The following is a 17,500-nucleotide window of genomic DNA, read 5'->3' as shown; positions in this document are numbered from 1 at the left end:
ATTACATGAATAAGAATGCTACAACATTCAGAGGGGACAAAACAATTGAAAACATTTCATAAACTGTGAGAATAATAATCATGCAAACTGTGGTATTGTTAAAGACGCATTAGCCAGTCCAACTAAACGAATTTTAAAAATTCAATTTACAGTATCGAACAGATTAATTAAACAAAAACTATTTTTTTAAGATTTTCGTAAAATGTTTAGTAAAATCTTTTGTTTATTAGTTATATCATAAATTAATATTGAATATGATCTCATTTCGGCTCAATCAAGAATTTTACTCTTCTTGGCATCTATTATATAAGGTTTTGGCACGTGGATGCCATTTTTTCGTCTCGAAACTATATTTGAATTATGGACAAAATGAGATTTTTCCACCGTAGTGCAATCAAATTTGGAGAGCCCATTTTTACAGATTGCCGATAGATTTTCAATTAACTTTATGTCTGGTAAAATTCTTGACCAGTTCAACACAATTCATTGTTTTTGTGTGAAAAATTCCTTATTTTTTTGGATTTGTGGCAGGGGGTTAAATCCTGCTGAAATATTCCATTGCCACTTCGTTTTGGTAGCTCTGGAAGTATCTTTTCCAGCAAAATTGGGTGATACTTCTCGCTATTCATCATCTCAGGCACTGAAAGAAGCAGCTCTGGTCCATAATACGAGAACACCCCTAAAATTTTTTTTCAGTGTAGAAAATACAAAAAAAAAGTTTTGTTTCAAATAATCTATTTGATACTGTATATAACTAGTGATGCCCCCCTTACTTAATTTATAAAACTCTCTGGGTACTCAAAATTGCGTATTTTAGTATTTAAAAAATCAATTATTTTACATGATTTTAAATAAATAAAAATTATTGAATTAGAGTTTATTTAGTACAACTACAATTCAGATATTTGTCCGCTTCCGTAATGTAATTGTTAGCATGTTTGGCTACCGCACTGGAGGTTCCGGGTTCGATTCCCAGGTGGGGTGAAAATATATATTAGTGATTTTATACCCTAATATTTATTTAATATTATCCTGGAATGGTCCCTGAAGCGCAGGAGTGATCGTCTAGCCTTCATAAAGGTAACTATCAAGATAAAACTGCGTCAATAAGATGCAGTGCCCTACTCACCATTGGGTGCGTATAAGGGTTAGAACGTTACTTAATAGTTGTGTCGGGTTGTGGTCCCGTGGTTAGTATCGCGGACTCTTGAGTCAGAGTTTCACGGTTTGAACCCACTCTACCACAAATTGATATCTATTTCTAATAATGAGCCGCTTAGGCTCACAGAAATAGTATCAAATTGAAGTATTTTTGAAAACAATAAAAACACAAATACATACTTCTTTTTTTCTATAAAAAAAGTAGAATAAACTATTTCTATCACCTTCTATTATGTGAGATATGTATCCTCTACAGTATTTGGTAATGACGAAGTTTGTTCAAAACGAGCTTCGAAAGCACTAAAATACATTAATAAACTTGAATTAGCATGTGAAAGGAATTCACCAGCATTGCAAATACAAAAGTTTTTTTTTTAAATGCATCATGGATGTTCAATAATGGGTAGGGTATTCTTTTTTGACATCTCATAAAGGACGAAGAAGAATATGAAAGGCTGACGACCATCATAGGCTGGTTTGAGTTTCCACTCAATAAAAAGCTTATTTTCATCTCACCAATAGATGACTCTAGTGAATTTCTATTGATACAGGAACAATATTTCAAAATTGTTTCATAAATCGCTCACTCCTTTCAAGAACTTCAAAAATCCTCAATTTTCAGTTTTGCATGTTTTCGGAATGCCCAGAAAATGTACTTTATCTTTATATTTACCCGCTATAGGGCAGAAAGTGTTGTTTTCGCATTTTGAAGAAAAGGTATTGTTTAAATTTTTTTTAAATACTAAATATTTTTCAAATGGAGAAAAAACCTTCAGGTTTTACCTAAAATATTTATTGCAGAGTAAAAAGTCCAATAAGTGGCTTGATAATTATTTTTAATACATTTTATTATATGTTTAAACTTTAAAAACGTTCCATGGAAAAAAAAGTTTTTTGATTTATGACGTTCTTGAAAGCAGTGAGCGATATGTATATATATGTATGAAAAAGAATTTGAGTAGTGTAGTTGTCAATAATGGGTAGAATTGGTGAATGTAACACGTGTGTAAAGTGATCACTTTAACCAGCATATGACGGTCGTCAGCCCCGTAAATGCCCGGACTTCCATATTTAAAAAAAAAATATGAAAAAAACTCCTATAATTGGAGATAATCCAGATTTGCGAACAATGAAAAAAAAAGAATTTTTGAATAGTGAAGTATTTGGACACATTCAAAATGTTGTAATGAGTAGAATGGTGAACCTTACAAAAGTGTTTAAAGTGATCACTTAAGCTAGCCAAATACCAGGTCATAACTCCTGGGATGCGCAGACTTTCATCTTCCTTTATAAAAACCATAGATGTTTCATCTCAAGTTAAGTGACTTTAATATTGATAAAAAAAAATATTAAATACTTGAATATACCACTTAATGAGTTTTATTTATATATACGACTAGTTTTGAAAACTTACAGATGTTTTCATCTTCTGATTAAAATTAAAACAATTATATTAATATTGATATGTCATCCGTAGGATAAATAATCCAGTCTCCGATAAAATAAAAAATAAAAAATTGATAATAATCTTGATACAACTTTGTTTTTAATTTAAAACAATTTACAGCAATATTGAGTATTAAAAAATACGTATTATTTACGTATTGTTTGAAGGATTAATATGCGTCATATTTTTGGCTGTCAACAAGTCATAAATGGCTTTTTTTCCTTGTGACCTTTCGAAGATCAAACGTGACAATTTTTAAGTATGGACCTTTGCACTAAATATGGTCATAAAGCCATTCTTACCACGTGACCTTCATTGCATACTCATTATTTTAGTATTGTATATCTTTGCACGCTTTTGGAAAAATAACACTGTAATTTAATTTGGTCTAAGCTAAAAAGGTAAAAAACTAATTCGACCTTACTTTGTACACTTAAGGAATATAAACATGAAAATTTTAGATTTTTCAGGTACAAAACACGAAAAAATGGAAGTAATTAGTTTTATTATGAGTTATATTTATGAGTAATATTCAATAAGGATTTTTATAGTGGCCTTACGCTAATCTTAACATCAATTCTTTTAACCCTTATCCGCACCAATGGTGCATAGGGCATTGCATCGATGCAGTGTTACAATGATCGTCAATTAATCAGGCAAGATAATTAGTCCTGGGCAATAAATTAATTTAAAAGTAAAAATCACTTAAATTCATATTGACGCCCCTTGGAATCGAACCCGGGATAAAAAGTGGTCTTTTACAAGAATTTTATTTATTTATTTAATGCAATTGACAATCTCAGATCTGAAGCGCAAAGCACGATATATATTTAAAAAGGTAAATAAAAAATAAACATTTTAAGCCTCGAGATAAAGACCACAAGACTCTGTGGTTTAAACGTTATTAAAAATCCAATAAAAAAATTTAAACGTATAAATTTTAAAAGATTTAAAGCAATACAAGTATACAGAAAATAAAATGAAGCGATATTAAAAAATATATAACTAAATAAATAAACATACGTATACACATGTTTAGACATATACTAACTAAATTAACTAACCATCATGCCGTTTCCCCGTAGGGGTAGCCAGAGAGAATAGAACCAATCTGTCTTAGCGAACAATTTTAGCCACTTTTAAATTCAAGCAACTCTTCATACAAACCCCTTGATTATTCCGACTCCTAACCTAACTTTCAAGTTATAAAAATATTTTTTTATGCCAAGTTTTTCTCGGCTTTTCTCTGCTTTTTTTCGTTACTATATTCACCTCTAAATTTGTTTAATTGTTCTTTCTTCACTCTCAACACACATTTCATAATTTTATCGATAATGCGGATCTCAGCCTTGCATTCTATCCTTGTATCACCATTCGAACATCCATACATCGTTTTGCTGGACATTCTTCTGAGAGATCGCATTTCGACTGCATTCAGTCTACTTTCATCCATCTTTTGACAACTCTATGCTTCACTTGAATACAAACACATAAACATCTACACTAAAAATACGAGTAGTTAAATAAAATGGGTTAAGGAAAATGCAGACTATGAGAAGTCATAAGCCCTGTAAATAAATACCCAGACTTCCATATTCTTCTCCACTTGTGTAGAGATACATATATGTATTTTTTTACAACATTTTGAGTGTGTCCAAATACTTGTTCACAAAATCTGGATTATCTCCAATTACAGGAGTTATTTTCATATTATTTTTTGACATCTCATCAAAGATGAAGAAGAATATGGAAGTCTGGGCATTCATAATATAAGAGTTTCTGCTTAATAAAAAGCTTCTTTACATCTCACCAATAGATGTCTCTAGTGAAGTTCTAGTGATTCATGAACAAGGTTTCTAAATTGGTTCATATATATAGAACTTCCAAGAATTTGAGTAGTGTGGTTGTCAATAATGGGTAGAATTGGTGAATGTTACACGTGTGTAAAGTGATCACTTAAACCAACCTATGACGGTCGTAAGCCCCGTAAATGCCCAGACTTCCATATTCTTCTTCATCTTTGATGAGATGTCAAAAAATAATATGTATTTTTTTTAATCCGAAAAGGGGAAAACCCACATTTGTGAACAAGTATTTGGATCACTGGATTGCTTTTGAAGAGGGAAAAGGTATTAAATATTTCCATTATTAAGGTTTTTGTCTTGTCAAGTAAATTTACACCTGAGTTTACGGGTATAATAATTCTACAGTGCTCTCATTATGTTAGACGTGAAACGATTTTCTTGTTTTCATCCAGTTCAATTGTGTAGGTCAAACGTGTTTGTATTAGTAATAAAAAATAGAAATTCTAACTCTAATGCGTTCAAACATGTCACAATACGTCATTTACATAAAAGATTCTAAAAAAACTTCAAACAAAATGACAAAATGACCTAGGAAATGTTTTTAGTTTGCTTTGTTGATATTTTCATGTGCGATGTAAAAAATATACTTGTACGTTGTTTTGAACTCGGTGCTCATTAAGAGTGAATTATATGTTTTTTTGACGTATTCATTAAAAGTAGCCATTTCAAATTATTCGTCATTTACAAATTTTGTAAAACACGAAAGGTTTTAAACATATATAATAATACAATTCAAAAGGTAATAATAATCCGGAAATATATTCATTTCTTCTCTTTTTATTTACCTAAATGAAAAATAATAATATAATAATAATAAAACCCTTATCCGCACCCCAATGGTGCATAGGGCACTGTGTCATATTAACGCAGTGTTATCTTGATCGTTTACACATGAAGGAAAGGTGATCAGCCCTCCGCTTCAGGTACCAGTCCATGGAAATATTGAATAAATATTACAGTGAAAAAATCACTTATATATATTTTACCCCCCTTGGGAATCGAACCCGGGACCTCCAGAACGGTAGTGATTATTATTTGATTTGTAAAAACGGAAAAATATTTTTTTTATAAACTTTTTAAAAAACAAGAATATTGACATCGTAATTTTTACATATCCAACGTTATACCATTTTTTTCACATTTATATTTTACATTATGATATTTATCATAATGGTATTTCCGTTTCAATTTTTCAAATTATGTTTCATCTTTATTTGAACCCAGGTGCCTCTTTTATTATTTCAGTTACTCTAATTAAGACAAATAATTTGTGCGTTACAAAAGCTTTAACTACGTAGCGTAAGTAATTATAATGTTACTTTGAGATATATAAATCTTTACGATACTGGCTTTTTAAAACTGGACGACAAACTGTATTATCAGAAAGTAGTTACTTTTTTTTTTTTACCAAATATTAATATTATCTTCTTTTAATATTTAAAACATAATTTTTTTCCCTAAATTAATGAAAGAAGAAACCTAGGTTAAAAGTTCAAAATTCATTTAACTGAATCGACGAATATATGTATGATTCAGCTAACTGGTGAATCAGTCAGTATTAGTGAACAAGTTTCACTAAAATTCGGAAGCTGGTCACTAAATCAATGTAAATAAATGAGTCACTAAGCTAACGTTTGTTCACGAAAGACTCATCTACATTTATTAAAACATCCATGCATAGTAAAAAAAATATTTTCCTAGTGAGAAATAATTTAAACAATTTTTAAAAATTTAAAAAAATTCACTACCTGTAAAAAGACATATATTTGTAATTAAATATAATACCTATTTTTTCATGTTTTTTTTACAGTGAAAAATTATATCTAACGTAACACATTATACTAATTTATTACAATTATCATTCGCTTGCAGAAAATTCTTGAATTTCATTTTTTATTGAAACTATAAATAATATTTCAATAAATTTAAATAAAGATTAAGGATTTTGTCCCGTGGTTTGTGGCGCGGACTCTAAGACAGAGTTTTTGGGTTCAAACCCATTCTACTAATAATTTAAAAAATCTGTAATTTTTTATAACAGGCCCCTTACTCGTATGAAAATAGTGCGAATTTTTTATTGCATCATTTGTGTTTACGATAAAAACACAAATATGTACGTATTTATTGAAATTCTGCAATTAGCAGTAGCTAAGCTTTTTAAATGTAATATTTGTATTAATCAAACATTTAAAAAAATAAAATAAAGTTTCTTCATATGTTACCAAGTCAGAGGTAAGAGTCGTGTAAAAATAGTTTCTATTGTTTTCAAATATTGTAGTCTTGTGCTAATGTTTCAAGGATGTCCGATTTTCATCCCATAAGCACCTTGACACCTCAGACACTTATAATATGCTAAATTCATACACACTCTGTGACATATTTAATACGTAATTCATACAGATATATACTAAATTAGTGATATATTTTAACTGAAAATCTATCTTAGTAAAATAACGTGAATGAATTGAATTTAGATTTTAAAATTAAATTATTGATTTCTCGGAATTTGATAAATCAAAGGCAATCTTTAAAGTCTCTTTATATGTATGTACAGTTTATAAAATCTGAAGTTTATATTGAGGGATTATACTTAATTACACACTTGTCTTGTAAATCCAGAATTTTTATCCACGAATGTATCGTTATAAAACATTTGAAAAACATAATTTGCTTAAGCTAAAATTTATTTCATAAACAATCGAGAAGTTTCGTTTTCCTTAAAGTCCTAAGTATCATTATTGAGTTAACTAATAGCCTGAAATAATTATGAAATATGACAAGTAGTTGATATTTGTTTTTTCTAGCAGGTGAACGATATTGAATATTTCACCGATTGTTGAATATACGAAAAGTTCATTTTACAAACTTGTATGTTAAAATGTAACAATAGACTATTCGTGATATTATCACAGTTTGTCAATGGCGAATTCATAAAACAAAGAAGTGTCAATGTGATAAAATAAGCTGCACTTTTTATGGTTTGGTAAATAAACTAATAAATCACCAGGCACAAAAATGATATAAATAATTGGCACTCAGGGTATTATTAATTTCATTGTGAAACATAACAGCCCATCTTTTATTTTATGAGATTCTTTTGTTGATATTACTAAGGTAAGTTTAAGGCAATTTAAAAAAAAAAAAAATAATAAAAAATAAACATTACAATTCTCTGAATACACTTCAATTGTATCTAAAAACTATTTAATAAAGCCGTAAAAACTTAACATCACAAAATCAGCGCTAAAATTGTTGAATGAAAAAGAAGACAAAAGCGAATGTACAGATAACTATGTAGAAGTATAAACCGTCATAGTTTTTCTAAATTTCATGAAAATATTTTACGAAAATAAACATTCAACTTGTAGGTAACATAATTGAGGATATGACCTAACATATGTATGCATGGGTCATTATCTTTGGTAAGTAGGCACCTATAAAAACGCGAGTATATTCATGTGTTTAATTTTCATTATAAAATGCATTCATTATGATGAAACTATTTTAGTAAAAATGCATATTTAATATCGGACAGATATAAAATTAAAACTAAAATATCTTTCATTACAGATTTTCAGTAAACATACTTATTTTTAAATGATTCAATAAATTATAAATATGATTTTTAGATAAATTACTTTAAATTTTAGTATCAACAATATTTTTGGTGCCAATAAATTTATAAAATAATACACATATATGTATTTTTAACTAGTTTTTTTGAACCATACATCGACATTGTCATATTTAATACTTTATCAATCATTCATATTTAATACTTTAAAAATATTCATAATAATTTTATGTAAGAAGATTTAGATATCAATATTAAATAAAATTGTCATCAAATAAAAAAATAAAAACTTATAAACTTAAAACTAAAAAACATTTTCGCTGGCATAAGGAGAGAAGAAAGAACCCCATACTACTCTGTCTTTGCAAACATTCTTCACCCCTTCCATATTCATGCATCTTCTTTTATGTTCCCCACGATTATTCCGACTAAAAAATATTTAGTTGCAAAAATTGTTTAATGATAAAAAAATATATATAATTGATTCAATTCTGCATACTTATCTATTTCCTTATTAATTAAAAAAAATAGCTCTTTTTCACCTTAGGGACTGGAGTATAATCGGAGTACAAATATGGTTCAATTATTAAGAAATTCTGAAAAACACTATACTTTTGTGTTTAACATGTAAAATAAACAATATCTAGACTTAAAATTACTAATATATTGTTTATTTTTATATATTTGAAACATCGCAATAAACCGCACAAAAGCTGTAAACGTTATTGAAAACAGCAATACAATAATACATATACAATCATACGAGTGCATACATATAAACATTGACGGTAACCTACGGTACAAAGAATACTTAGAAAAACGTCAGTAATAGTCGGTTAGAGCAAGGTAGGATTAATTGGAGATTCTATCGTAATCAAAATGACTGCAAACTGACTGTTTGACATAAGTCATAATATAAAATAATATGAAATATACCAAAAGTGCCCGTCATTATTTCTAGGAACACAAAAAAAATGATACTGTATATTATACCTGATGCTCTTGTTGCATACCAATTAAATTAAAAACACCGTTCTCATTAAGAAGTTGTATGGTCATTGTTATTGTATAATCAATAAAGAGTATTATCTGCTTGACTTATTGAGCCCTTGAGAGTTGACCTTTATAGTCTGTGACTCCTAATTAAACGCTGAAACTAACTGAAATTAATTCATCTCGATCATTGTTCTGCACATTTGATTGTCCGGAAAAGATGCCGACTTTGATAATAAATTTGCTTGCTGACCCATTACATTGAATTGCTATTGCGTATAGACAGATTTTTATTTCCTTAAAATTGAGTTATATCATATACTTCATATATATCAGACTTCATATATCATCGTATTTTAACGTTGTTTATTTTATTAAAATTAAACACTTGAATAATCCACTTTATCGAGTTTCATTTTTATTTACGACTAGTTTCGAAAACGACAATTGTTTTCATCTTCTGGTACAAATCTGTTTTAATTTGTACCAGAAGATGAAAACAAGTGTCGTTTTTGAAACTAGTCGTAAATAAAAATAAAACTCGATAAAGTGGATTATTCAAGTGTTTAATTTAAAAAAAAATAATCATGTCATTCCACAAAGTTAATGCCGAATCAATAAAAAATATAACGTAGTTTATGTTAAAATACGATATATTTTAACGTAAACATAAAAAACAAACAAAGAGTGTATGTATTGTAAATAACAGCAATGTTTACAATATCTATCTGTGCTCCACAATCAGTTTTATGATGAACTTAGAGCTCTTTATCAGCATCTCCTGGAAGTCTGCCACTCTATCTTACTAGCCCATCCCAGTGTGGTATATGTTTATAAATAAAAATATTGTTGTACCGAATCAAACTTTAACTAATCCTTGATAACTAAACGTTATTTATAGATACATATCCGACGATTATTACGACTCCTAACCTGACCACATTCAAGTATTTGACATATCTGATCGTGCCAAGTTTTTCTCAGTCTTCCTCTTCTCCTTTTTCCAATTACATTCGCCTCATAAATTTGTTTAACCGTTCTTTCCTCACTCATTCGTTCTACATGTCCAAACCACACCTTTCTTATTTTTATCGATAATGCTTATCTCAGCTTTGCATTTCTTCCTTATTTCACTATTCGAACATATATCATACATCGTTCTGTCGCACATTCTTCTGAGATATCGCATTTTGACTGCATTCAGTCTACTTTCATCCTTCTTTTGCCAACTCCATGTTTCACTTCCTTCCAACTTGTTACTTTTTGTATTTTAAATACAGAGGCAGTGAAATAATTATTGGAAAATCGCGTTTAAAATTATGTAAGGATTCGTATAAATGCCGTGTTTAGAAGCTTGACTGACGCATAGATGACGAACGCTTAGTTATATTATCTTCAATGAAATAATGACACTGAAAACTGACTCAACTGAAGTAAAACAATGGTGTCCATTGCGTATTTGTGTTAAAGTGCTAACGCTAGTGAATCATTTACCACAAATCTTTTTAAAAAATACACAAGTTATTCTTCAGTATTTAATTATTCTTCAAGGGAAAAATTCCTAGCTCCTTCATGTCACATAAGCTTGAATGAGTAGAGATATGTAGCTGGTATTCTCATTTTACTATCAACTAATGTATTATTGTAAATATTGTACGTCTGTTTTTTTTAAAACGTACTTCATAAAGTCCATCTGCGATGTAAAATTAGTTTACTATGTACCTTCGGTAAAATTAGTTTACTATGTACCTTCAAACGGATAAATGGTTAACAGTTTCTTCTTCTTCAAACCCTCGTCAGCACCCGATGATGCATAGGGCACTGCATCATATATAAACGCAGTGTTATCTTGATCATTAACATATGAAGGAAAGGTGATGAGCCCTCCGCTTCAATTACCATTCTAGAGTTATATTGAATAAATATTACAGTGAAAAAATCACTTATATTTATTTGACCCCCCCTGGGAATCAAACCCAGGACCTCCAGTACGGTAGCCGAGCGTGCTGACCATTACACTAAGGATGCAAACTGTTTACCTTTTGTTAAAAATTGGCAAACGAGTAAGTGGTTAACTATGTACCTATTTTTTTTTAATTTCAAACGTATAAATGGTTAAGTATGTATGAACAACGAAAAATATTTTCCTTAAAATTTGGCAAAGAGACATGTGCCTAACTTTATACTAACAATTAAAAATGGTTAACTATGTACCTATTGCAATAAATAGGCAAATGGATAAGTGGTTAACTATGTACTTATTACAATAAATAGGCAAATAGACAATTGGTTAACTATGTATTTATTGCAATAAATAGGCAAATGGACAATTGGTGAACTATGTACCTATTACAATAAATAGGTAAATAGACAATTACCTTTTGCAAAAAAATGGCTATCGTATAAACGGTTAACTATGAAAAATGCTTTACAATGTATGAACTACAAAAAATGGTGAACTACAAAATTGGCAAACGGTTAAGTTACTCATCATAGAAAGTAAATGAAAATTAAACTCTTTACATAAAGGCCATGAACATTCGAATCTGGATAAAAACATCAATTACGTAGAATCATCTCAATATAGAGTAACATGTGTGTATGAATATGTGTAGGGTTGCCAATTTAAAGTATTGTAAAAAAATATTTCTAAAAACACAAAAAAAGTTCATGCCTCTTTATATTTATTTTTAAACAATGATTTTCATGTTAAAATTTGCCATCCAAAAAAAATATAATTTGAGACAAATATGATGGAACCAACGTCAATATGGCCCTCAGAGTTAATAATATCAGAGGAAAAAATATATTGGAGTACCGTTTAGATAGAAAACGAAATTCCATTTTTTATATGAATGATGTCGTAATCCCACTTTGAATGAAAACACATATCCTTGATTAAATAAACCTCAAATGTTATAAACACAATTGTTTGGATGAATTTATGAAACAGAATAAATTGTGTCTGTATTTTTTTTATACTTTGTTTATAACTAAATACATTTGTAAAGAATATAAGTAAATGACTTGTTATAGGTGGATCATATTTTCCGTTGTTTGTTTATTTTTAGCAAAGGTTTTTTTCCTTCATTTGATTCAAAATATGGAATACCACACCAAACATAATTAAACAACATTATTTCGTATTTTTACCCGAATCATAACATATCGCTCACTGCTTTAAACAACGTCATACATATTTTCAGTTGTGCATGTTTTTGGAATGCCCAGAAAATGTACTATATCCCAGCAAAAGCGGCATATTTTTAACTTAATATTTACACGCTACAGGGCAGAAAGTGTTTTTTTTTGCATTTTGAAGAAAAGGTATTGTTTAATTATCTTTTTAAAATAAGCTTCATATTTTTCAAAGGGAGAAAAAACATTCAGGTTGTACCTAAAAAGATCTGTTGCGCAGTAAAATGTTCAAAAAGTGGCTTGATATTTATTTTCAATATAAGTACAGATTGTATTTCATTGTGTTTTTAAACTTTTAAAACAATCTGAAAAATCGAGTTTTTTTTTATATATGACGTTGTTGAAAGGAGTGAACGATATGTAGTTCTTGAAACTGGTTGTGTCTATATTAATAATCACAAAAGTGGTCTTAACCAAACGTTGTATTTTAATATATATGCTTTATTATTTTTTTGTAAAAATTTCTAAAACGCATGTATTCAGTAATTTTCCTTACGAATATTTTATTCAATAAAAGATTCTTATTACTTATATGCCACACCTACTTGCATATATATTTTTTTTAAATACGTGCGTATTATACACAGTAATTATATCACATGTTTTTATTTAAATATATTTAAAACGAGATAAAATTTCCATAACCCTGATAAATGCAAAGACAGGTAGGAACGATGAACGTGTGATGTGATCGCATCAATAATCGCGTGGTTTATGCACGACTGCTTTTGAGGTCTTTGCGTATCAATCTGTTTTTGTGCTTCATTGCGCAATACTCCGACTGTGCAGAGACTGAGAGGACAAAGGGACTGGTGCCATTCACACATTTATTATCATTCGAAAATAGAACGCGATTAATTTAATGCCTGACAAATCGAATCGATCAAGTAGGTAGGTACTCATTGATGCATACGTGTATGCAGGCTTTTACCATTTAATACGTTACGACCAAAAATAAAACTATTTCACATCGTATTTAAAATTTCACGATTTGTCAAAATTGTAACGTTGGAATCACCGGTATATCGCCAATATATTATTTTGACACTGTCAACATTATTATAAAATTATTTAAGCATAATATGTTTATTTATTTGAAGTATTTTATTTATTAAAGTATATATTTATTTTAGTAAAAATGATCAACAACCCAAAGCTGAACAAAAATATTACAACCATTCCATATTAGTTCATTTGAAACCATTTTAATACGGGATAAACGATAGCCCGCAGCTTAGTTTTCTAAACTCCGGTAACAAGGTAAGGAGTTAAAATAAAGTGATATTTTTTTCCCTAATATAACCGGTCGAGTACTTATTGTATATTTGACAGTACACCCTAAAGGGGGTATTCGCAAACACAGAATTCAATCACCAACCGAACACCGGAGAGGTGACAGGTCTCTTCACGCCTGATTTAAGTACATCAGATATTTCTTTGTTTTTTAGAATATACAAATATGGAAAAAAAAGGTTTTTTAACTCTTTCCCTTCCAATGCCTGCTTTCTTTTCACACCATACAATTATTTCGAAGAAAAACTATTTTTTTCAATGCAAAATTGGTGTTTTAAGAATAAAAATTACGTAAAACGTTACCTGGATTTAGAGAAATTTAAGTTGTGAAACAATAATTCTGTGATTATACTATATTCTACATGTTTCTCACTATTCAATTTAGATTGCTACTAATTTTTTGACTGAATTCGATCAATTTGTTCGTATTTATATTTCTTACAATAGCGAGTCAGAACTAATTATGAATTGCAATGATCGGTCACAAGCGACTGAACTTTATATTATTATAGCACATGGCGAACTTGACCTGCATTTTACGTTTTGGCTGACAGGTTTCATTGTTAAAAATACGTTATTATATTATATTATATAATGTCTTATAAACAGAGTTTATTGAACACTTTATTGCGCTTTAAAATATTTAAAAAAATAGGAGGCGAGAAATATCAAAGTGGTATTTCTAATTGCTTTAGAAATATACGAAATATAAAAACCGTAATTATAACTCAAAATACACAGAAACATGGTATTATAAAATAGCATTTACTCAGTTCTCTGTATATTAAGTTTCACCATTTTTTAGTATTATTTGTCCTCGTATTATTCCTCTGTATGTACAAAAATATAAATGTTCATTTCTTCAATATCTCAAATGTCCTCACGTTATTCACAGGATGCTTTGAAATTTGAACATATGTAATTTTGCATTCGAATAAGGGCGTTTTTTTTTATTTACCCGTGACAGGTGTTTTTAAGCACCTTACGATTGTTTTTCAATGCTGCGCCATTTGTTGAACGTAACAGCAGCACACGTGAAATTAAACCTTCGTTGTGATGGAAAGCGTGCTTCTTGACAGATGTCATTTAGAATTTTCAATGTTTTCCGTTGTATTGTTGCCTAATTGCTTCACGACCATTGTGAAATTAAATATGTTTGAAATGTGTGATTTCTTTTTCCTTTTTTCCATTTGATAGATTGAGCCACAGCAATGCAATGTGATTACCTACACTAATCTTAAAATAAAGCCACATATCACAAATGCTGTTACAATAGTTTGTTTATCCTTCCGATAGACATGGTAATTTTATGTTTTGAATATTGAAAGCATTAACTTTGTGGATCATATTGATATAATTTTTCGAGAAATAAAAATACTTTGTGTTTTGATCCACTCGCATTTTTATTAACCAAATAGTTTCGGCAACAACCTGTTGCCTTCTTCAGGGTTTAATTTATGACTCATAAATTCATAAATTAAACCCTGCTAATTAAAAAGTCATAAATTAAACCCTGAAGAGGGCAACAGGTTGTTGCCGAAACTAGTTGGTTAATAAAAATGTGAGTGGATCAAAACACAAAGTATTTTTATTTCTCGAAATAATATAGTAATTTTATATTTAAATGTACGATTCGACCTGATGATTATCGATTTCTTAATTCTTTTAAATTATTTTTTTATATTTTTTTAATCTGCCAATAAAAGTTATTTTAGAAATGCTTACCGCAGCCAGTTGTGTTACTTCATTTACATCAGTTTCAAAGTTCCACTGGGCTGCAACATTATTGGTACATTCTTCAGAAGCTTGGGCATCAATCTCCGCCAGGAATCGTCTCACCGCTGCAGATTCTCTTCTAGTATGTGGATCCTGCCTTCTTCCGGGATAATTTCTAAATCCATTACTCACATCGTCTTGGTTTCTTCCGTCGAATTCATCATTTCTCAACGTTCCCGAGTTGAAATTCCTGTCATCATAGTCCCTGTTCCTATCATCTCTGATCCGATCGTCTCTATTAATTGGATCTCTATTCCCAAATCGGTCTTGGTTAAAACCATTGTTGGTTATATCAGGGTTGATTCCTCCTTGGTTGTAATACCTGTCTCTGGAGTCAGATGCGTACCCTGGTCTTTGTTGGAGATCCGGGTTGAACCGTGGAGTCGTCGAAGAAAATAAGTCAGGTCTGACAGAAGATGTCGAGAATTGACCGTTGAATTGACTCACGGGGTTGATGAAAGGACGAGCTGTTGAAACTCCGTACTGATTGTAATACGGATCCCCTGGTCTTGGGGAGGATGAGACTTGTAAGGGTGGTAAATCCAACTGAGCAGAAACAAGCGTTAATCCAAACAAACTATTCATGAAAAGCATTGAAGAGAACATAACATTTGTCCAAGTAACTGGAAGTTTTCTTTCGTTTATGCACGCCATCTTATTTTTTTTTAACAATGTATATTTTTTATCCACTTTTCTTCATGTAAAATGTCAATCACTTAGAGTTATCAATAACAACGAAACAAAGGGTTGTAGCCTACCCGATCGTTGAGTTTTTTTTTCTATAAATGAATGGAAACTTTAGTATTGCGTAAACGTAGATTTAAAAATACAAACATACATATATTTTTCGTAAGGCTAAAACTATTGTAAAATATTGCTACTTGATTATGATACCTGCTTAATTATATAATAGTTGTTTGCGAGTAAAACCTTACATAAATTAACAATAATTTGGCAATGAAATATAAATTTTCTTCGGTCAGACATCCTGTACAAATGTTTCAATGAAAACCATGAATGCTGAATGTTGATTTAACAGAACGACAAAATATTTCCATTTTTCTATAGAAAATGTATTTACTTACGTACAATACAAACATATATAATGTTTATTGTTATAGTTTATTCTCGAACTAATAGAATTTAAACATTAAGATCAACTTTTTTAAACATACGTGTGAAATTAAAGGAGCTTAGATTATGTAAATATTGAAATTTCTATAATTGACTAAATGCTGATATTTTGAACTGAATACAAAAAAGATTTCGTTTCGAGATCTAGGGTTTAATACCATACATTGTCACCATATTTGGGTGGAATTAAATATTATAAAACATAAAAATATATGTATTTTTTTAATAAATTTTAAACATCAGATTTTGAATTCACTTTATTAAATGAACTAAAAAAAAATATAAAAAATTAATAATTAATCAAATAAAAAAACGAAAAATTAAGAATGAACAATATCAAAATGTTTAAATAATCTAGACATGGAAGCTGTAATATTTTATTTAATTTAAGCTCACGATAATACTGTGTTTTTCCAATTTCTTACATTTATTATTTGTAGCTAACTAAAAAAACCTAAAGCTGAAAAAATATTTTTTTAATTATAAAAACAAATAATCGAAGATTTAATGTTGTACGTTATATGATAAAGTTTAGTTTCTTTGCCAAAAAATATAGGATATTTTTTAAGCAATATTTTAAACGGATAGTAAATATATAGCACATCGCAAACAAAATGTAATTCTACGCTTATACGCAATTTTTAACATCTTTATCACAAACGTGTTACTTGTATTCTACTATTAGCCCCTTATCTCGTTACTTAGTAGACCAATGGGGTGATAATGACGTCAGAGCACGGATACGAGGTTCGAGTTCCGGTGTGTTATCACCGTTCAAGAGCCGCGACAAGACTGACTACAGTACCGCGAGCAGTCGGAAGGTAGACCGGAGCAACTACCAAACGGATGTCAATTGTCTTGTGTTATTTGGTACTTGCTACAATAATACTGAAGAACTTAATGGTTAAGCAAATATGCACGGTATTTCCTTATGCCGAAGAGAAAAACACGCGCAAAAAGTAATAAAAATCATGAACCATTTCGTAAATCTTTTACTTTATTACTTATATCAATATATGTTTTTGCCAGTTCTCTTACAAAAAATTATTTTATAATTTC

The 17,500-nt window shown here is 29.6% G+C and overlaps 1 protein-coding gene across 2 annotated transcripts in view; it reads right to left on the bottom strand.

The window, feature by feature from the left end:
* Positions 1 to 17,235, bottom strand: part of LOC148302209 (angiotensin-converting enzyme-like) — a 197,396-nt gene extending 180,161 nt beyond the window's left edge. The window contains exons 1-2 of one of the 2 annotated variants that reach the window (XM_088271947.1): positions 17,110 to 17,235; positions 15,257 to 16,086 (exon numbers count right to left, since the gene is read on the bottom strand). In XM_088271947.1, coding sequence (XP_088128073.1) covers positions 15,257 to 15,961 — 705 coding nt within the window. In that variant the 5' untranslated portion in view covers positions 15,962 to 16,086; positions 17,110 to 17,235. The remainder of the gene's footprint in view (positions 1 to 15,256; positions 16,087 to 17,109) is intronic. The other variant, XM_088271948.1, reaches the window with a different exon arrangement.
* Positions 17,236 to 17,500: the final 265 nt, after the last annotated feature.

The sequence above is a fragment of the Brachycentrus maculatus genome, unplaced genomic scaffold (genome assembly GCF_059751285.1).
Source record: "Brachycentrus maculatus isolate JH-2025_06_01 unplaced genomic scaffold, ASM5975128v1 h1tg000472l, whole genome shotgun sequence".
Lineage (NCBI taxonomy): Eukaryota > Metazoa > Arthropoda > Insecta > Trichoptera > Brachycentridae > Brachycentrus > Brachycentrus maculatus.
Note: the sequence above shows the minus strand (reverse complement) of the source record. Positions and strands in the feature narration are given on the sequence as shown.